Here is a 23,094-nt window from a genome sequence, read left to right as displayed (position 1 = left end):
GACAAATATGCGAATACTTAATAATGAAGCAACGCCATGTTTACCAGCGACGATTGCGAAATTCTTCGAATTATTTGAGACATTAGCACGTCGTATCTGCTGTTTGTCAAATAAATTTCGTCGTAAAAACGAACGATTTCGTGAGTGAAATTGTTTGTATTTGGCAGATGGGAGGCTGAATATTGATGATTTATTTGTCAATTCCGGTGGAGCGAGTCGATTTACGTCGCGCGGTCACGAACATTTACAAAGTGATAAATAGTACGCAATTCTTTTTTGCACATGTCGGCGAATGCGAAACGGGAGATGGAGGATTGCTTTTCAGCCGCGTTCACGTTCCCGGGATTCTCGATATGATTTATTCTCGGAAATGTCTTGATTGAGATAATTCGAGAGGGCACTCGTGGAATCAAAATGGCACGTGTCATTTGCCAGAGACGTTGATTGTGTCTTATGCAGGTACTATTGTTAAACTTTCTGAGAACGAGTCTCAAGTAATAAGAGCTCTCGTGAAATTGTACCAGGTATATTGTTTGTCCTATATATAGCGGGTAAAGAAATAGTTATAATGTAACAATTAATTAAAGACTAAAAGCTCAAATCCAAAAATAAAAGACTTCTAATAATTATCGATTAACAAGTGAGATGGAATTGAAGACATCCGTTCGGAGTTTATCATTTTATTTAATTCACAAGACGCGTGGATATTCCTCCTTGAAAACTCGTAAGATTTCCATTATCTGAATTAATGGAGAGATACAAAGAGCGTTGGAACAGTCAAAATTACGAACGGAGAGAAACGATTGTAATGCAATTTCGAATCTATCGTCTTGAATGCGAAATAGAATATAGGAAGGAACCTTTTTTCTGCACACGCGCGGATCTCTTGTACTTTTATTTCAATTTTTCTTACTCCCGTTAATGACATCGTTGTTTTCACATTCTTCCAAGTATTCTCGCGGAATGTTTAATTACAGAGCTGACGTATTGTGCTGAGCGTGTTAAGCAAACATTTATCGTGCACGTTTCGCGATGAGGAGCTTAGAAAAAATAAGAATTAACCGTGAGATAAATTGGTGCTACTCCCGACGGTTAATCGTCGACGGTCTAATCGATTTTATGACGCAAAAGAGAGAGAGATCGAAGTCTACGTCGTTGCGAGTGCAATTAAAGAGAAGAAAATCGAATAGCGATGAATAAATTCGATACGCGAGATTCATAGATCGCATTTTCAAATTGTAAGCATCGGCCAGCGAAGAACACGGTTGAATTACGAGTCGATAAAACGAAACGAGATAGAGTAGAGCTACAATGATGCTAAGATTGCAGAATCTTACGCTTCCTGCTCCCTATGCTCCCTACGAGTTACTCGCGACTATCAGCCATTGATGCGAATTCTGTTACGGCGTATAACAACTGACAATTTCGCTGTTCTGATCTGAACAGCGATCTCGTTGAAGCTACCGTTCTGCGCTCGTTATGAACTTCCCGTATAACTCCACGGGATGAGAAAAGGTTAATGGATCGCCTAAAGGGCGAGCGTTACATCGTCGTCGTAGCCATGTTCTCCACGTTCGAGCGAGACTTGGTTCAACAACCTGATCGGGCATTCTTAAGGTTTCTCGAGGTCTCTAGCTTCTCGTCACGATGTGGGACAGATAACGAGACGGTCTCGCGAAGAACATCGAAGAAGTCGAGGCGTGCGAAATGACGGCTCTCGAAGAAGAGGGAATCGTCGGTATAAGAAACCACCGTCGTCTTCGTCGTTGTCGTCGTCATTGTCGTCGCCGTCGTCGTCATTGTCGTCGCCGTTGTCATCGTCGTCGTTGTCATCATCGCCGTCATCGCCGCCGCCACCGCAGTCACCGATGATGGTTGTCGTGGAGGTCAACGTCGGTTGTTGCCCTGGCTCCCCTGACGTCGCTTGGCCCGCTCGTCGGTTAGTGGCCCCCTTGTAAGTTAGAATTGCTGATTCTGTTCAGCACGAAGTTCCCTTCCTTCTCAACTTCATCCCTCCCGCTCTCTCACTCTCTTTCTACCTCTTTCTCTTTCTGTCTCTCTTCACCGCCCTGGGCATCCTCCTCCTCCTCTACCAATCTCTTCCGCGCGACCTCCTCGCCGAGTTTGTTTCTCGTCGAGGCTGCGTATCACACTTTGTTGCCTGCCAACTGCACGCCATTCGACAATGTTGCGTAATGTACCACGGAGAGAGACTGCGTCGTCGGCTTGCCCGACCGGCTCGACCGAGCTCGCCCGACCAGGCGATTCACGGCGATGAACGTCGCGAGCATCTGAGTGATCAGCGGGGGAATCGCGCGATTGAGGGGAGAGAAGATGGTATCCCGCGCAATCTTGGCTACGCGCGGATGGACTACGTAAGCTGATCTAAGCAGATAGACAGATATATAAAATGAATAAGCAGCCTTTGTCTTTCATAGGTCCCCTGCGATGATGTTTGGAGTCGTCATTTCGTCGACAAGAGCCACTCAAATCATAAATCCGCGAGTCGCGAGCAAAGAGTGAAACGCGAACGAAAAGTGATACTAACTCGATGGCAAAAAGGGCCCTTTCCTCCCTCTCACCCCTTCTGTCATTAGCGGAAACTCTCGTTCTCGCTGTTTTGTTTATTTCAAAGACTTAGTCTTAATTGCGCTTATCGATTGCCGCGGCGAAGGGAACAAGGTCCTCCTTTCTTGTCATTCCATCCCTCTCCCTCCCCCTAGCGTCCCTCCTTTCTCTTACGCTCGCTCAGTCACACGCTCCGCCTCTTATCACTGAACAACGGCGAGCCTCTTCCATCGCCGCCACCGCCGCCGCCGCCACCGCCGCTTTTTTCTCTTTACTCGCTGCACATCCTTCTGCCTGGCGCATTGTCCCACGTTGAAGTGCACTCCGCTCGCAGCTGCAACGTCGTTCTTGCGCGACTCGTCGGCGAGCGCCGCTCGGCAAATTGGCGAGTCCGGCGCATTTCAGCTTCACTCCAGACGAATCTCTTCGGGATTGTTGATCGAGTTGGACCAACAATTCCGTTAAAGCGAGAGTGCGAGAGGATCTTTTACGGGAGCGAATGTATTTATTTATCCGTAATCGCATACTACAGACATAATTTATTTACACTTTTCTCTCGCCATCGTGTCTTCCAACGGTCGAGAATCGTTTTTAAGAAAATTTCAATATATCGAGCCTCCCTCTTTACGGTTCTAAGCTCTTCTCTGCAGCGGCAGCGCTGCGGCGCGGAATTGGGAAGTTTTAATTACCCCGCGACCCCGTACTTACGGGTTAATCGGCCCGGGGAACACCAGCGGCTTTATAGTCCCCGGGAAGTTTGGTCCGCCCGCGGACATTAAACGCGGCGTTTCCAATTACGCCGCGTGCATCTCGCGTCTCGTCGGTGTGCGGCCGGGTCGACGTGTGCACGCGCGTGCAAACCTCTCTCTCTCTCTCTCGCTCTCCCTCCCTCCCTCTCCGGTGATCCGTTCGGAGTTTCGCAAGCCCGGCGGTCGTTAACCTTACGCGAAAATGGATAAGACGGTTCGGTTCTGGCAACGTCGCCGCTGTACCTATAGAGACGCGCCCCGGCAATACGTATATATATATGTATACCGGAGCATACGTATAAGTGCACCATTAAAAGGTGTCGCGCGGTACAGGGCGTTTCAGACGTCGCGAGTGCGGAGACTGGGTGGCCCCCGCGGGAAACGCGCCCCGGGTTCCTTTACGACGCGCGTGTTCTGAAACAATAGTAACTCGCGGCAGGGTATATAGAGCTCAAAAGGGGAATATATTTGTATTCCAGCTGGGTAAACGTTAACGCGCGCAACACGTTAATAAACCAATAAACGCTCTAACGGCGTTGTTTAAACTTTGCGCGAGATGCGCGTTACGCCGACCGCGCCTATAATCACTCTCCTCCTATAAGCTTCGACATATGACGAAGCGTGTATAATAAGATAATCGGCCTTGTAACGAGATTATCACTGCGCGCGACGCGCTACTGGCTCTCCTAAGGTGGCACGATGGCGACAAGAGACAATTATCTTTTAAACGCGCGCGATCGTCGCGACGGTTAGGCTAACGGTAAAAGATGCATCCTATTACTAGCCAACGAGTGGAAAATAACACCGCTATCGGCTATAAGTTACAACTTGCTCCAGTTTAAAGTCGTTATTAAAGATCCCCTCCCCGCTCGCAACGAGGCGCGACAGATAAGGCTAGGTGCACGATAAAACGCGACGAACGTATCAATTATTGCGCTCTATATTAATTCTCGAAATGTAGTCACGTTGTAATCTATGCCGATCGTCATCGCCGCTGATCGGATCAACATTACTCGCTTTTTGCGTTTGTAATTTATCTCGGCGATCAGATTGTTGTTAATAAGTGATTTGCAATAATCCTTCGATCAAGGCAAATGCGGTATCCAGTGAGGTCTCAAATGAGATACGACGATTTTACGAAAGGTGACTTAAATGTCGACAGTATGTTGAATTATGAATTATGTTAGAAGGCGAGGGAACAAACGGACAACGTAGTTAATATTGATGATCAAATAAACGAGGCTATTCAGAGAAGATTTACCTACTCCGTGGAACCGCGCGACGACTTTATCGCGCGCGACCAAGAGGCTCGCATATACAGGGTGTTCATAAAGTATCGGACCCCCCCTCTATCGTCAGATAGCCAGGGTAAGTTTATTTCCTTAAAGTTTTGTATTTAAAGTTTTTTTTATCCAGTTAGTATTTTCTGAGATAGAGGGGGGGTCCGATACTTTATGAACACCCTGTATATACAGCACGTTATTTTTCATTCACGTTGCGACAATGTTGCACGACAGATTATGGCGGTATCTTACATGCGATCAACGTTCTCTGTACAATGTTCTCGCGATCCTTCCGTGTGAAATTATTGATTTGAGTCGGTTCAAACTAGAAAAAAAACCTTGGTCTCCAGAACACTTGCGCGCGATCTGACGTCACAATTTTGGGCAGTCGACGTATCGCCTTTCGACTTATTTGCATCGCGATTGCCAACGCGCTCGTTAACGACGACTTTCGAAAGTTCGCGGCCGTAGTTCTCTTTTTACAATATTACCGGCATAAATGACTTCATTCGCGTGACTCATCGTCTCGCGTCTAGCGTGCGGAGCGTATATGCCATAAGCCCGCGCATCGGTTGTTGTATATAGCCGCACGACGGTCACTGGAAAACCGCACGACGTGGAACAGGCACGATTTCGCGAGTTCTCGAAGCGCGACCAATCGGCAGTGTCGCTTTCCAAGCATCGCTGACGCTCGGCTGGAATCCTCTCCAGATGCTACTCCTGACTGTCAGATCTGACAGTTTTAAGCGGCCGATTGCACAAGAACCACTTTACGGGCGGTATTTTTACATTAACACTCGAGGGAACAGCGCGAGACAGGCTTGACAAGTCTGTAAAATTCAACAGGTTATTCGTCAATAACCAGCGTAAACAGACGTTGTTGCTCCGTGTTGCATGCTCAATAAAAATTATTATTTTCCGTGCTATCTAATATATTTTTATTCCTGGCGCGCGCGCGCGTTCTAAACGTCTGATGAAATTCGACTGATCGATACGTCATCGAGAGAACGCTTTTTTTTTCTCTCCCAATCGGAAACGAAATGAATTTCGTAACCGATCGAATCGCTCGCCACATCACTCACGAGGGACACTTATTCGTCAGAGTGCAATAGCGCGCGTCACTTTACGATGAGTAATAGCGTAACGCAATTCTATATAACTCGGCATCGCCGGCGAGCAGGCTTCACGCTAACTGTGTGTACATACACGAGTAATAATTTTTCTCTTTATGAATATCAAGCGATTCGTTGAATTGTACTTTCATGTCTCACTGCAGGCCTCTTTTCCTCGTCGAGGGACAACTACGTCCGTATTGTATCCTAACGTCTGTCACGCGGTACGGCGTTCCTTGCAATTACGTGGTCATTGGCAGCGGATAATTACGTCACGAGAGACAGAAAGGCTTCGAAACGTACACCTATCTGACAAGGCGAGGCGGTTTCTAGTGTGAGAAATTCGTATTCCTCTGAATAAGCGAATTTACGTAACTCGTAGCAGCAAGGCGGTAAAACAAACGGCGGTGCGCGCGGCTATTTTACACAAATTCGTTTCGTGAATCTAGCACGGGAGAAAGTGTTGCCTCCGCTGACCGTTTCATTAGCATTGTACGGCGTGTGACGACACGTCAGCGCGGAGACTGTATATATGACTGCACGTTCCCAGCTCGCGCCGAGGAACGCCGACGGCTGTGCTCACGACAGCGCGATGTCTGCCTTCGTGATTCGATATTAAAGGAAAAGAACATGTATTTATGTGAAAGAACATTCGGCTTGTAATGCCGATCGACGGCTCGATGTCACTGATCAGGACACGATCCTGCCGTAGAGGGTTAAGGCCAAACCCGCGGCGATAGGTCTTCCGTGAAGGCTAATAGCGGCGGCGACAACGGCCGCCGCCGCCGCGATCTCCGGAGCGTTGCGAAATACCGTCGCGCAATCTCCCCGATAGCGGATCGAAATCGATCGGCCGGTATTTGAATTTCCACGGTTGCGCGGTTGCAATATAAAAACGCCGCATCGGCGGGCTTTGCTCGACTTTCACCCAGCTCCCCCCGGTGATTGCGAGCGATTTTTCTACGACGACCGCAGCTACCGGTCGGGCAAAGTCGAGCTTAAGGAAATGTCATGGCTGCGCAAATCTTGACCGACTTGATATCTCGCACGGTCGCGTGTTACGTCAGCGTGGATATACATCTAGGAAAGATATCGAATCGCGGCGCAAAAAACTTTTCCGAGTCGCAGTTACCTTCGTCGAGCGAGGCGACGAATTCTGCTATGTGCCGCGCGATCTCTCGTTCCAGAACTTTGAATATTTCCAGATTTTTCTTAGATAAATGAATTTTCCTGGTATCTCCGTATATAATATCATAATTTTTTTTCTTAAAGATCCAATGAACACTCCCTTCCGTCCTTCCTTATTGCTCTTTGTATTTCAAAATGTTCAAAATCAATCATATTATTAACAATCAGTGGCAAATAAAATAAATATTCTAAGAAAATATTGTTGAAAAAACTGGCCAAAATTTTCACGAGACTTATGGAAGATATTGACTAAATGTTATTTCTTTGTCTGCTTACAGATTTGACGATATGTTGATGAGAAGCGGCGAGGCGTCACGTCTGAAACCTACCATGTTGTTCTTAGAAACGACACCTGCTTCCGCCGGAGATCCGAGGGAAGAATCGCCGTTCGATTCCGAGACGAGTTTACCCCTTACGGTTCTCCCCGTGGAAGATGCGATTTACAGAGGAGAAGGCAACGCCAATATCGTTATCGCGCTGCCACACGTAAGTTAATTACATATTTTTCTTATTTTGTATATCGCGTCTCGAGTGTATCTACGTTTCGCTTAAAGATTAATTTTATTAAGTGTTTTGTTGGCTAAGAATTCGAAATATTCAAAGAACAAGCAAAACCTCTGTCGCGTTTCTTTTATTTGCTCACCGTTCTTTTACGCTTCGCCATACCTCCTCGTCGAGGAGCTCTTGAGAATCATTCTCTTGAAGATCTTCACGATTCCGCGACCAAGCGAGACAAAGCCTGGATAAACTTGGATTTTCTATTTTGCTCTCGTAAATTCCGCGAGAGTATTGTGTCCGTATTACGTGTCCGGTCTTTTTTTGATCCCATTACTAAATCATTGCATCGCGTTCGCAACTTCATTAGTCGAATTCTCTTTTCGGTATATCGTCGTTGATTTACGATTCAGCTTCTCTTACCTATTTGTTTCAAACGAGACGTTCGATACTTTTGCAATCGTCGCAGAGGTGTATTACGACAGAAGCAAAATTTTCTAGATTTCACGAATGAGAGTATCGCAACGACGGCGCGGTGTTTTACTTTTGCACACGTACACACGAGAATGCTATACACTTTTAAATGGATTAATTTCCTTAGGAAGCTTTGCAAGTGCGTGTATAAGTACAGTGTCGAGGAGAAAAACGGAGAAGCCCGTCTTAGGTGTATAACGCTTAATAGCTGTGCAACTGGCTAAGTGCTGTTTGCAGCAAATAGCGAATTGCATAAATGCAATGGAATTAAGATACAAATGCGCGAAAGAAAAACACGGGAACAGCTATACTCTACTATTGGCGCGCCGTAAAAAATACCAATCGCAGTTGAAAGAAGGAGGGCGTTTCGAGCCTCTCCCACGATAATCGATCGTACGAGTTGTCTCGTCAACAGATAAGGACGACACGCAATTTCTGCGCGTTGGTCTTCCACACCAAGAGTTCCGGGGAGAGTTATCCGTCGCGCGATAATAACTTCGCAAGAACAGCCTCGAGAAACAGAAAAACACGCTGGTTGTTAACGCGTTTGTTGTTAATAACGTAATCGTATAAAAAGAAAGAAAAAAAAAGATGAGAGATCCTCGCGTTCTCGGGCGCGTTGCGTCATTTCGCATCGCGAACATTTCTAACCTGCGGCAAAGAAATCCCGTAGACGATGATAGATGCGAAAACCTGCACGGAACAGGAGGAACCTGTACGAAGCACTCTTAAATTCTACGCGCGTGGCCTTATCCAACGCACTCTGTAATTAACGAATAATTAATAGCTGCATGACCAATCGAGAATTGTGTTTTAATAATAATGTATACGCGACAAAATCGCGTGTGCAGGAAGGAGGGGGGGGGGAGAACGCGCGTCGGCCGATCTCACGTGGGCGCAGCAGGGTGTGTTTCTTCGGGGACGCGGGGACAAACGATCCATAAGCATAAATAATTTCGTTTAATTGCCCGCGTCGTCTACCGCGCTCTCTTATCTCTGCCGTTTATTTATGCAGAACGCGTCATCGTCATCATCGTCGTCGTCGTCGTCGTCGTAGGAAATGAATTTTTCCACTTTGCGCGTCTTCTCAGGTGCGCAATTCGAGAGATCGGATATACGATCGGATCGCGATACGTCCGAACGAACGCGCCCGTCGTTTCCATTCGATGCACCGCGGACTTTATCGCTGATCGATAATAATTGCAAGCGCGTGCATGTGCCTGTGTGTACGTGTGTACCCGCCCAGCTTCTATGACCTGGACTGAATTACCGTTATCATCGTATATATACATATGTCGCAACGCGCGATGAACAGTCTCTCTCTCTAAAAAAAAAATTGTAATTATCGTATTGGAAAGACGCATTATATCGCAAATGTATTACGCAACCACGGGTGAATCACACAGTTTGTCCGATTCTTATCTCTTCGCGATTTGACTTGTCTTTACTTATGTTTATATACCGTGAACCCTCCAACGAATCAATCTCCAAATTTTAAGTAGAAAACTGAACGTTTGAAGCAGCGTCTAGACCGGAATTCAACTAATGCTTGTGCAATATGTTGACAATGCTAGCCGATTGAGTTTCTGCTACGTGATTTCTCCTGTCGCACGCGAACGATACTCGTGTCGCGCGCGGTCGCCGCGCACGTCGATGACAGCGATGCGTACACGCACACTTGGCGGCAGCGTAACTCCGGATCCCCGTTTCGCATCGTCGGCCGTCACCTCGTCGCGCTTGTCGGCGAGTTTGTCGAACTTGCACACACGGTCAGCTCCTGCAGTCGTGGCTGACAGTGTGGCGAATAAAAGAGAGTGGCTTGCATGGAGATCCGTTCTTTCGACGATCTCTTGTCGATATATCTTTAAAGTATCGACAATATCGGGCAATATCGAGAAAATACGTATCAGTACCACTGTCTTCAAAAATTTCAAAGAATGGAAAGCATTCTCTGCTTTGTGAGTAAGCGTTAAATAAGCGTAAGCATCGCTAATCGCAAATTTGTCTGGCTTGCGATGGTATAGGATGTACCGACTTCTTCCCCTTCTCTTTCTCTTCGTTTTCTTTCCTCTCCTTTCGTCACGTATTTCCTCTTCACGTAGCGACCTTAACCCGCGCGTTGAGTCATCCTCGCCGTGGATTTATAATTTTATTACGTGACTCGGCTGCATCGACTTCGCAGGGACTATCGGTGTTGCGAAGGGAGAGAACGAGCGTCGAATGAAAAAAGCATTGGAACGCCGCGAGCGCGGCGCTTCGAGACTCGAGACTCGGCTCGAAGGCTTTGGTCTTCGCTTAGCGTTTCGATACCGTTTATAAATGAAAGTGCAGTGTCCCTTTTTTTCTCATCCCTTCAATTCTCGATGGCTTTCTCGACTTGAAGACTGTCGATAGACATAATAACCGACGGTCCGTCGTGATTCTCGCGGTTCTCGGAAGGAGAGCTCTTGAGATATGTGTGTTCTGACCGACGTGCTGACCGTCCGTTCTCTCTCTCTCTCTCTCTCTCTCTCTCTCTCGAACGTATTGGTATACCGGGCGGAGAGTAAATTAAGCCGTTAACCGGCGACACCAGCTTCGCGGGAGCGAGAAACGTCATTACCCCGTTGATATATTCGCGAACGTTTCGTTATCTTCCTGCGTGCCGCCGTGTTTATCGGCATCGCCGGCTTTACGACGGCTCTAACGAGTCCGCGCGTTTGAATCGTTCTCCCGACTCGTTCTTCTTCCAACCCAACCTAGCACAATGTTAGTAACCTGGTTTCCTGGCGATAGCGCATATATACTGCTCGATACCCGCGGCCGCAGTACGTGCCACGTACGACCAGTTTTCCCAGTAATAGCAAAGGATCCCTTTCTCTCTCTCTCTCTCTCTGGTTGAACTGCATATACACGTGAGGAGATTCGGTGCGCAAAGCGCGAGTGTATAATTGAAATTTAGACGAAGGCTTTATCTTTCGAGGCAGTCTCGACAAGGGCATTACGAAAGGCTCATTCATCAGCGCCGAGGGGACTCTTCGTTCCGTTCGCATACCGCGAGTATGTATTTCAAGAACTTTATGATCACGCGATGTACGCGGCGACTTCGATCCAACGTTATCCTCCTCCTAAGCGCGATGCACGTTGTTGTTCGTTGAATCTCGCATCTCCGCGATTATCTCGGATCCTTCTCGTGATCACGGGGATTACGCTATTTTCTAAGTATACGCCGATACTCCCGACGTCTCTCATTGGCGGTTATACGCACGGCCAATGATACATCCTGGTCTACTAGCGCGGACCTTGACGTTACTGCAGTCCGGTATTTGTTTCGTGAAACGCTGGTTTTCTGTCCGCAATGGTACACGTATAAGGCAATCGTCGTGCCTTCGTATAACGCAGCTCTCTAATCAGCCAGAAATTGCAGCTCGATACGGCTGCGTGCGTATACGGCGAATTATCGTCGCGTCATTAGCAACGTCATTAGAATCAAGCAAATGGAAGGCTTATTCGATTCGATTCTTTATACTTGTCAGCTGGAAGAAAGTAGGTAACGGTGAGTCGGTCATTGTTTGATATTCAAGTGTCGCGATGCGATCGGAGGGTCGATACGTATCGATCGGATGTAAAACTCGCGCACCAATCCTATTCTTCCCGTCCGCTCCGTAATAACCGCTCAGGCCCGTCCGTCGCCCGGAGCTGCGTTCCCCCGCGCCCTCGCTCTTCAAGGTGCGGATAATTGCGCGCGGCCTATCTCTGCCTAATCAGTCATAGATCGCGGCCCGATGCGCGTGCACACGGCTCCGCACCAGCGATCGTCACGCCATTGGACGTGTTGCAGCTCGCCCGGAGGGAAGAGAACACTTGGGAGTGGGAGTGAGCGGAGGATATACATATATACGTATATATACGTATATGTGTATGTGTGTAGGAAAGGAAAGAAGAGGGTGTACGCGCAGAGAAGAGTGAGCGAGTGGGACCGCGGTAGCGAGTAACCACCACGAAGCGATTCTCCTTGCGCGCGAGAAGGAGACAGAGAGAAAGAGCGAGAGCGGCTTATGGGAGGCAAGGTTAAAGAGAGAGAAAGAGGGACCATTAACCGTTGGCCGTTGACCCCCCGGTTGACGCGGCGGGGATGTACGGGCGGGTGGTGGAAGAAAGGAGGGCACTGAAGTGGGGACCAGCCGACCGATCGATCCTCCGCGCGCCTCAGAACTCAGAACTGTGCTGGCGATCGCCAGGTGATGAATGGTCGGGCGTCGATCGATGGATGGCTTCGGAGCGATTTGTAATTAATACGCTTCCGCGGTTCTTCCGAGAGTTCCGGGGGTCGTCGACCCACCCTTACCCGTGTGTCCACCGCGGGCACACTCTCGCGGTATGAAATTCTCGGAGAAGATTAATCACTTATTTTTGTCCTCTTTGTTACAGCGGTTATTCTTCCCGATAATAAACATCGCCGTTCAATCTTTATTATTTCCCTCCTTGCCCCTCGCCCCCGCCGCTTTTTGCTGCCCTGCTCCTCTTCGCTGATGGTTTCCAACACGTCGTTTGGCTTGCGTGCAAGAACGCAGTCTGAGATCGAACTTTTCATCCTTTGCGTTTAGAAAACTGAAAACGATCGGGATGCGGTTGCTAAAATACAACCTCGATTTGTTCACGGCGAGATTGGTAATGGGGCTCGCCGATAACACCCGCGTTTAACCGCGAAACGCGTCGCGGCGCGACATTTTCGGCGGGGAATTAATGCGCTCGCGCGCATTATGCGGTGTAGCTGCAGGCGCGACGTCGTTCCGGCGTTGTTGAGGTCCCCGCGTGATCCCGTGTCCGATCTGTCGCGAGTGGACGGGAACGGGTCATGTTGAATTTAATGAGATCGTACGCGCGCTGGACACGGTTCGCCGAAGCGGGCATCCGGTCTCTCTTTCTCTCTCTGTCTCTCTCTCTCTCTCCCTCTTTCTCGGGCTGAATCGAAACGGATCGGCGTCGATATCGATTTCCTGCTCTATCGCTGTGTCCGGACAGACGCGCTTTCCGTCTGTGCGCTCCGGCGATGCGCAAGTTCCGATCTAATCCGGACAATCGCGCGACAGGCAGTTACGTCACTTTTACGATGTGTTTGTACGGTACCGCCGTTTGCACAACGGGAGATAGTTGACAAGGATATCCTCAGAAAGCGCTGAAAGCCGCGCATTGAGAGCAGCCGCGTATCGAACGCGATACAACGTGTGTGCATTTACAGGCTTGACCCGATAGTACGGCGTGTGTTATCCTTATCGGACTCGCACACACGGCCGTTCGCGACCGTGCAGTCACATTGTGTTGCGTAGAAAAAAAAGGATGTTATTTAGTCTCGGGGTCGCACTCGCGTTATACGTAGATTAACTATTAAAAACTACTCGCGTATAGAAATATTTACAGGCGGCTTTAATATAAGTGGCAGACACGTCGAGCGTTTCAACGAGGTCGAAACGCGGCCTCGTGATTGCTCGTGATCTCCTGTTTAATTTCGCTTACGCAACTGTAGAAGCGATTAGCATTTTTTACTGTGCCTTTGTCCCGGTCGAGATGTTGTTCTACTGCGGGCAATTAATTTAATTCGCGTTACGGATCGTTTGTCATTCAATCTTTGTATAGCGCGTGCGTCGCGAATCCATCATCGGCAAGGAAATTGTCAATTATCGCCGAAACTGCGCGAAATTAATGTCGCATTTAAATTTATCATCACATTTCTTTGCGATATTTTTATTTTTGGAAACCACATTAACAGCAATAGTGACATATAAACGATTTGCATTCTAATTCCATTAATCTCCATCACGGTTTTAATTCATATAATTTTATTGTACGAATTTCAATATGAAATATTAATCGCCTCGACTTATCAAAGTAATTTTTAGGCATGCCGTAATCGTGTGTATTTCCTCCGCGTGAAGATACTTTTGTAATTGGCAGATCTCGCGCGAAAAAAAGAAAAAAAAATGCGGCGCACGCAGGCAGGTATATACATACAGCCGCATTAATAGACGTGACGCATGAAAAACTTACAGCCACGTCAGCCGGCTTAGCCTATATATCGATTGGCCAGTTCACGCCGGGTCGCACGCTCTTGGGAGATTTGCCGAGAGGCGCGAGAAATTGAATGCTCCAAATTTCATTGTGTATTTTCACGCGGACGCGGCCGCGGCCGCGGCTACGCGACGCGACGCGCCGAACGCGTGTGTGAACCATGCGAATGTCGTTGTAAAACAATGCCGTATGTAATATGCAGTATATGCGCGCATATACGCTAAAAAGCTTAGGCGCTGCTCTATTTAACACGCTTTCCTGACAATCATATATTAATGGCGCTGCCTGGAAGGTTAATGAGATCCTTCATCAACTGAAATTAATTTTCCGTATATTATTTATGATTTTTATATGCGTAAAGCGTTCGTGTTTCCCTTTTTCGCTTCGACAACTGCCGCCTGCTGAATTATTACTAAACGACAAACTGAAACTCGACACAAGATGGCCCAATAATTTGTGTACGTTTCGAGAATTTCCGATTTTCCGATATCCCGTTATCCCTCTAAAAGTTTCTATTTTCTACTTAAAATTTGAAAGATAATCATTTTTGCAGCACATATTTACCTTTATATTGCATCACGCTATATGTGTCTCATATATCTATACATTTTTTTCTGACAAATTCATAGATTTGAAGATATAAACCTGATGGGAGCAACGGACGATTTCGATGTGTTTAACAACCTCGCAGCAGCTCTTAATATGTATATTTCCATCGAGCGTTTGAATTGTCCTTTTTTTTTTACAAGAGTAATTGTACATCGGCGTTGCTCACCTCTGGAGATCGCGACTGTAGTGGAATCGTTAATAGTTTGCACGAACATCGCGCAGCGAACGGTCAGCAAAGTGGAACGCGTAGCAACTGCCTGTCGAGCATTCACCGTACGTCATTATTGGGCCGACGGCCGATCGGGCGTTCATCTCCTGTCTTTTTACATGACAAAACGTCGGCCAGTTAGTAGCACGGCCGGTTTCCCGCATAGAAGCACGGGCGCACCCACCCGGGGTAATTAACGCCGTCCGTCATTTATTGCGATACTTTGAGAGTGATTAGAGCCCGCTGCGGAAATCGCAGCGAGCCACCGAACGAAAGATCGATCTTGTCGGCCTCGGCCGACGATCACTTTTCGACGTCGAATTGTCGCGAAGTAAGCTTGGAGCGCGATCAATTCGTTCGGGAAAGCGGCTAAATCGGATTTTCACGGGTTCGATACTCATCTAGAATCGTAATTAGGACGCGATCGTAGATCGAAATCGTAAAAACGGGCACGCAAGGTGTCCCGAATCGACGCTTAGTCATCGCTTCGTTCTTTTTCCATATACAAAGACTACCAAATTCGACACGGTTCGTAATGTTTGCCGATAAGCCGTGATCGAGCGTGTCGACCGCCATGCCGAAAATCACAGCGCATAATGCGCTACGCTTATTAAGTAACGGTTACGTTCGCCTGCTTCGTTCAAACCTTGCGAAATTGTTGCGAGTAATGACTGCCTTTCGAAATCCCGAAGGAGATTCGTCGACGGACACTTTCGCGTTGAAATAAAACTGCTGTATACATTCGGCCAAAGGTCTTGCACAGTTGACCGATTCGGAAATATCAATAAACTTATATTTATTATTGCGTTATTAATATTGCTTTACTTAATTGCGCTCCATTCAAGAGGTCCATCTCGTTTAAAGAATACAAGATGTTCTAGAACTGTCGATGCATTTTCCTCTCCATTGGAGATTGTGAGTAGACATACTCTCTAAAAATGAATCAGTGAAATCGTCACTGATTTTCAGTGTATGTCATTTTCCGGTGGCATGCTTAGAACTGTGATAAATAGTGACTATTTTAATGTTGTTTCAATGATAATATGCACAGTCACTAACAGTGAATATCACTGAAAGACAGTAAAGTTCTCAAAACTGTTTGACATTTAAACTATTATAAATTCACTGTCTTTCAGTGATATTCACTGTTTGAATCAGTGTACTGAAATAGTCACATCTAAGATATGCCACTGGAAAATGATATACACTGAAAATCAGTGATGATTCCACTGATTCACTTTTAGAGAGTATATAGTAAAAAGGAAACGAGGAAAAGTTAGAAAAAAAGACGATTACTCGAATATCGTGCCATCGTCGCCTTAACACTTATTGTCATCGAGCGGAAATTAGAGAGTCCGGGCGAATTAATTTTCGGAGTGTCCTAGAATCTTCGTTCATCGATTGGTAGCGTTCGTAAAGGCCGCGACACGACCAAGTCGCGCGCGTGCTTGGAAACAACGGCCGGGAGTGCAGAGCTCGGCCGTTATCTTTAACCCGAGAATTTTTCATAAAGTCGACCTACATACCCGCCTGGCTGCGGTGTCGCCAGGTTGGGAGGCATTGATCTGTTCGTGATAACGCGAGCCACCTTATACATATACTTGCAGGCGCATAGAAAATGCGGGATCGTTTGTTCGTCAGGCAGACCGAGACCGACGACGGAGGGAAAATAGCTTGCGAACGCCGCGTCCACCTTGAATCTTTTTTTACGCTCACGCGATTTTCCCCTTCGCATATGACTCTATAAATGGAACATAATTTCGCACGCAGTTGTTTGTTCGTAAGCGTAAGAACGTTGGAATTAAATCGTTCGATATTACGCGCCGTTATATTTAGAACTGACATATATTACCATTCGATTCGTTTGTCAAAAGATATTAAAGCGTTTCAGAAATATATGTATATAATACGGTCGTGGCGGCGCGGCGGCGTTTGGCTTTATTGAGTTTATTTTTTCGTTTCTTTCAGGAGCGCACGGTAATACGATTCCGGAAGTCGTTACCGGGCGAGGTTTCACCGGATGGCGGCAGAACACGCGTGCAACGGGAGGTGGGGTACGCCAGGAACGTGGTTTCCTGTTTTTTGGGCTCTTACGTGCAGATCCCCGAAATTGTTCGTTACGGTGCGGCCGATATAGCCAAATTGTCGGACGCCGTCCGCCCTCTCCGACCAGGTAAATTGTTTTCCCACACGTCAGAGATATCGCGCCGTGTTCCCTATCGCTCCTCCTCCATTTTCGCATGGAATATATGCAGGGATTCTCATCGAAATATTTATATATTTATATTCAATTTATTGTGTAGCCATGTAGTTATAGTTATTATTAGAAATGATTATGGAGAAACAATAAAAGGTAGAGCGTCAGCAATACTGTTGCTATAATTTCCATCCGAAAACAGAGAATGCGAAGAATAACGATGTAATACGATTACAATAAAGTATATACGATTAATAAAACATTGCAATATAAAACATTATAATATGAAAGGTACAATGAAATACATAATTAATGGAAAAATACGCGCGCGAACTCTCGAACAAATTGACGCAGGAAAAACACGTGAATATAAAATAACATAAGATAAAATAGAAGTATATAGGTATAGAAATATATTGGTTGCGAAAATTAAAGCCGTCTCGTGATTCTTTGCGATATTTCGTGTAATTAGCTGAAAATATCTTCAATTTTACGCGTCTCGTTTTATTGTTTTTTTTTTACACGAGTCAAATTATCGAATACATCACGTATCACTTTCTCCGGCGCAATAAAAGTTTCCAGTATATTATACGCAATTGTACCGCTCTTTCTCGGGAAACAAATACGAACAGGTGCCGTCGGATGGTAACTAGTTTCGATCGTGCCATCTCCTCCGTTTTTATTAAGGTGGTCGCTTGAGTTACTCTTCGTCGGCCGTACACCTGCCACTTTATTTTTCGATCGCTCCGACCGAATAACGATCTTTCCACGTCCGAAGCCGGCATCTCCCGAGACACCGGGTTTCTTGTGCACGCAAGCAGCCCGGAGCTGAAATTTCATCGATTTCGCTGCAATATTGTGAACCAAGAGGCGATCCGATTGCATCTTACTCTCGCTTCCTTTTTTTTCCGTACCGCGCAATCGATCGTATCGAATTTTTACGGATTTTACGGATATTACAGTTGTACGAAGCGTCTGTGAAAAGAGAGTTTAACAAGTTTAAAGTTCACATCGACTATTCGAATCAATTGGTCGATCCCGGACATTAACGGATAAATCGTCGTCAAGCTCGGCGACTTTAATCAACTTTTGAATTCGCACGTTCAGTTACTCTCGCAAATGAGCACGTCTAGCGCAATTACTCTCGTCGTTGCAGAATTCACGTCGGATAGCCATTAAAGCGCAGCAGCAAAAATATTATCCGCGAAACGATAAAAAAACGTTACAATGCCGTCGTGTTACAGAGATTGTCGTTTCTTTTTTTTTTCGATATATATTTTTATGCCTGTGATAAGATAGCGTAAATGCCTTGATTGACGTCTCTCTCTCTCTGTCTGTTCGCATTTGAAACGCGAGATTTTAATAACGTTTTGCAGCACGACGCAAAAGTGGTATCGCGCGCGCGACGTAATCTGCCATATTAAATCGCGGAGATTAGACGTCAGACTCTCGCCATTAATAGTCACAACGGCGATAATTATATTGACATTTTATCCCGAGACGGTAACGGCTTTCTATCCGACGGAGCGCGCGCTCCTCTCGGCCGTGCCGCGCGAGGCGATCGAGCGAGGACCGAGTGAGTATACGGAAAACGGTTTCTTCCCCTTCGAAAGCGATCATAACATAAGCGGTGAAATACGCCGTATAGCGATATCGCTTGCGCGGCGGTACTCGTACTCGCGACCGGCTATACGTATATTCGCCCACGAATCTTTGCGATTTAATAACCGTTTACACCGTCGTATCGGAACGAAGCGATCAGCGTGCGCGACGATGCATTCCATTTCTCGCGGGTTAATTAAGCGAGTTCTCTCTCTCGAGAAAGAGAGAGAGAGGCAGCGCGGACGCGGCTTTCCCACCGCGCGCGCGCGCGTACGATCGATAGTAAACCCTGCAGCTCTTACAATTGACTTACAATTCAAGCCAAATGTCGCGGAGCCTGTGACCGGCGACGGCGGCGGCGACGGGCGCTTTTCGTTCGTGCTTGGGAAATAAAGTACGCGCGCCTCGCGCGCGCGCACGTCCGCCTCCGGGGCGGACTAAATTTACGATGCGCGGCTCCTGCGGGCTGTCTGCGACCCACACTCACCGTCTGTGCAGCTGTGCGCTCTCGAAAAGATGACGTCGCGCCCGAGACGGACGAGAGAGGCGTCCTCGAGAAGAGACGCTAAAGCAAGACGGCCGCCGAGTGCCGTGCTGTCGTTGCTTCATCGTTTTTTTTTCGCTGTTATCCGTTTTTAAGTCCCTCCTTAATGTCCCTGAGACATACGTGTCCCGCATAATCTCTACGCGCCACAGGCACTTTGAATCACGTTTCTTAATTTAACGCGGAATTTCATAGCTCTCAATTCGCGAAGAGAATTAGGAGAAAAAAAATCTCGACGTCCCTGCAGCGCGCATCTCGCACGACGCGCCGCGTTTACCGCCTGCGTTCGCACGTTTCGCAGGCGAGAGACGTACGATCAGTCACTCCTAAGGAGAAGGCCACGACCCCGAGGTGTCCGTCGAGATATCGCACCTTCGGAAAAGTCAAGATGCACGTGGAGACGTTCAAATATCGTTTGTCAGTCAGAGACACCGCGAAATCGACCGAGAGATCGTTGATCTCGGCGAAGGACGAAGGAGAGAATTCAAAGTGTATGTGTGTATCTGCACGCGTTTGTGTGAACGCGATAAATAAAACTCCGCTAACGAGAGACGCGAATGAATCCTTTCCCCGTCGGTCTTCGCAGCGTGCTTATATAGTCGTTGCATTCGAGTCGAGTAAGACGTCTGTAAAAATATGTCTCCATCCTGCTGACGTCATTCCGCAGAGACGTGAAAGAGACTTAGAACACTATGAGCGGAAATGCGCTACTAGGAATATGCATTAACGAGATCTGCAGCGAGCCTCTCGAGACTGTTGTACCGATAATGTTCTCAACCTTCGGAAAATCTGAACATCATTTGACAAGATGTAAAAGACGGAGCCTGTTACGTTAAAAGTAATGTCGGCGTGTATACACATAGCGACGGATAACGTCGGAAGGATATGTTGCTAGAGAAGTAGTTATTATAGTAATTAAGAAGGAGGAAGCTCCCCCGTTAATGAATATAGAGATAGATAGGCTCCTGCAGGCCGTCGTGCGAGCGTGACAGATTAAGCCGCGTGATAGCGAGCCATCCTTAATCCCTTCATACGCCCCTTTTACGCCTCTTTTTTTTATTTTTTTTTTTTACATTTCCGTGCCCAACACCTCACGGAAACTGACGTATGAAATTATGTTCATACCATCCGACCGATAAGGTTACTCCGGTATTATACTTTGAGTTATGATAGAATCGCTCGATCGCTATGCAATGTTTATCCCGTGGCGCGACAATACGACTCTTCGCGTGAATACGCACGTGTGTGCATCCTCCTTCGGTTTACAGGCTTTTAAACGATATTTTTAGAGCACGATAAAATGTCACGCTTGATTCTTCGCTGATATTTAGCGCGTCGGAGGTCCCGTCAGGAGGAGATAAAACGAGATGATATATTTTCTGTTTACGTTTGAATATACAGCGAGGACTGGCAATATTTGCATACTACGTCCGTCGTCTCCCTACAGCTCTCTTTCTCGCGCGAAAGGTCAAAATCAAATCGCACGTGTATACCTATAACATTTCGAGCGATTGTTTTGACAGCGTTTTGCCTAGCAACTTTTGAAAGTCACAAAAGATTCCCGAGTGAGAATCACATTTGACGATCCTGGCGCGTCGATAATAAAGTAACCAAGTTAATTAATTCGAACGCAACAAACTAAATGAAACGTCTACGCGTACTCGACGAGGGGAAACGACCGTCTCTCTATATCTCGCGAAGATTTTCCAGCTCCTCTCTTCCCGCCCCCTCCGTCCTCTTGTCAGAAGGATGCGTTTTGTTCGAGAACATTTATTACACGCGCACACAATGAAAGCGCGCGAGATCGCGGCCACGCGATCGCGCGCGGGGATTTATTTTTGAATAATGCAGCGACGTTTATCATCCGCTATCGGCGGAGAAGGAGATCCGCCCATTGTATGCAACGCGCGGTAATTTCGTTCGGTGGAACTACTTCCCTTTTCTCTCTCGATGCGAGAGATCGCTCCGGGTGAGCCGTCGCCGTGCCGCGCCTTATCGGGGATCTATCGATCACCCGAGCCGTCATTATGGGATTATTTTAAAGTATTAGCGATTCCTTCCGTAATACATATGTTGATTTTAACGTAACGCGTAACGTAATATGTAAATACGTATAACGGGGGATACCGGTTAAATAGAATAATACCGTGTAACGGTGGAGGATAAAAATAAAGAACAATTCGCACTGTTTTCGGTGTTCATTCATATGTTTCGTTTTTTGTTTTTTGTTTTTTTTTTCGAAATGTGAAACGACAGCACGCGCGCGTTTGTACATAAAACGGACGCGCGGGATTGTTGCACGGTCGTTCGATATATCCTCTCGTTTGCATACGTCCACACATGGGCGTGGACCGCCGTTGTTTACGCATAGACGCCCAACGTCGACCGTGAGCGCCGGGAGCGCCGGGTGTTTTCCACCGGAAATCTGTTGGACAGACTTCGTGAGGCGGGAGGAGGGATGGGGGGGGAGGAGGGGATGGTGCCCTGCAAGAAAACCCCTCGATAAGGTGGGTGGGCAGGATTTACGCGCGGCTGCATCCAGGGGAGGCTGCTGGGAAGGAGATGCTAATCGGAATTGCCCTGTGTCGCGTCGCGAGTTCGCAAAACACGTATACATATACGAATTAATTCCGCCTTACACGCTGTATAATTAACGATACGAAAATCAACGTCTTGAAACGACCGGCGTGGGCGTTGCGTTACGGGAAAAATCCGGAGGAAGCGTCTCGCGCTGTGCCGCGTTGTTCGCCGCTGCACAGTCGCGTGATCGTGTCACCTTTTTGGTCGCATAAGCGTAACGGTTCTCGCTCATTGGCGTGCGCCGCGCTCGGCGTATACGTATATGCGTGACACAGAACGGTTTACCATAAAGTTTATTATACTTACTAAATACCGAGCGGCGAGAGCTCACATACTCGGTCACCGTGTCTTCATCTTCCTTTATGTAATTTCCTGTTGCCGCTATACGCATTTTTATTTCATTTAATAATGCCATATATTTGTTTTCTCGCTCGTACACGCTCGTACACTTCTTATGTACTTTATACAATTATGTACTTTTACGTGTTTTTACTTTCTGTTTTTCTTTCCTTTTTTATGTACCCTTTTCCGCTTGTTCCCTCTACATATATTCTCCGCCTTTTGCGTTCTCGCATTTTTTTTTTTTAATATGGTTTCTAAATGGCTTTAAATTATTTCATGTATCTAACTGGCTCCTTCACGCGCTCACATACGTAATTTATGTTCCTAGCTCTTACATGAATGTGTATATATACATATGCACGTTCCCAGAATAAAATAAGCTGCTACCTCCAAATTCTGTAATTGAGTTCGCAGAACGCGCGTTTCCTTTACGTTTCCGCGACCGCTCGCACTTATCCGGATAAACTTGTATTTATCCCGTTTACACACCGGTTCACCAGCGAAAAGTCTATCCGGTCTGGTCTCTCTCTCTCTCTCTTTCTCTCTCTCTCATGGCTGCAGATGCAACAAGTGGTCGGCCGTGCTCTTCCGCTTTTCTTTCCGCGAGTTTCGTCGATATTCTGACACGTTGGCACTTTCTCCGGCGCGGCGATTGGAAATAGAAGCCAACCCCCTTTCGCCGTCCTCCTCTAGTCTCCACGCGGCCGTTGCTTCGTCGGCCGGTCGGCGTGCAAAATTGCAAAAGGAACACGCGAGGGTAAACGAACATCACGGCGCGTCACGTGCCCGACGAGAAAATATATTTCGCGAGAAGCCGCGCCGTCGCGCCGCGGCTTACGAGCGCAAGAATCCTATTCCACCCGGTGCGTTTTGTGCTATTTCGAGAAATATCGTTAAGGAAACGCGGCTAATTACCGCGCTTGCTGGCGCATAACATATAATTTGTACGAGGGAAAAGGTGTCTTTAAAAGGCAAATGATGTTTAACGATATAACAGTTTTGAACTACAGCTCGTATCTAATTTCTCTCTCTCTTTCTCTCTCTCTCTCTTATCGCTGAGAATGTAATATTCAATATTCCCCGCAATTTCAATTT

The 23,094-nt window shown here is 47.0% G+C and overlaps 1 protein-coding gene across 3 annotated transcripts in view; it reads left to right on the top strand.

The window, feature by feature from the left end:
* The window catches only part of LOC105462646 (inositol-pentakisphosphate 2-kinase), an 88,076-nt gene that overhangs the window by 58,277 nt on the left and 6,705 nt on the right, over window positions 1–23,094 (top strand). For all 3 annotated transcript variants that reach the window (XM_011709372.1, XM_011709373.1, XM_011709374.1), the window contains exons 3-4: window positions 7,179–7,386; window positions 16,703–16,907. In XM_011709372.1, coding sequence (XP_011707674.1) covers window positions 7,179–7,386; window positions 16,703–16,907 — 413 coding nt within the window. The remainder of the gene's footprint in view (window positions 1–7,178; window positions 7,387–16,702; window positions 16,908–23,094) is intronic.

Source organism: Wasmannia auropunctata, unplaced genomic scaffold (assembly GCF_000956235.1).
Source record: "Wasmannia auropunctata unplaced genomic scaffold, wasmannia.A_1.0 LD336095.1, whole genome shotgun sequence".
NCBI classification, from domain to species: Eukaryota; Metazoa; Arthropoda; class Insecta; order Hymenoptera; family Formicidae; genus Wasmannia; species Wasmannia auropunctata.
Note: the sequence above shows the minus strand (reverse complement) of the source record. Positions and strands in the feature narration are given on the sequence as shown.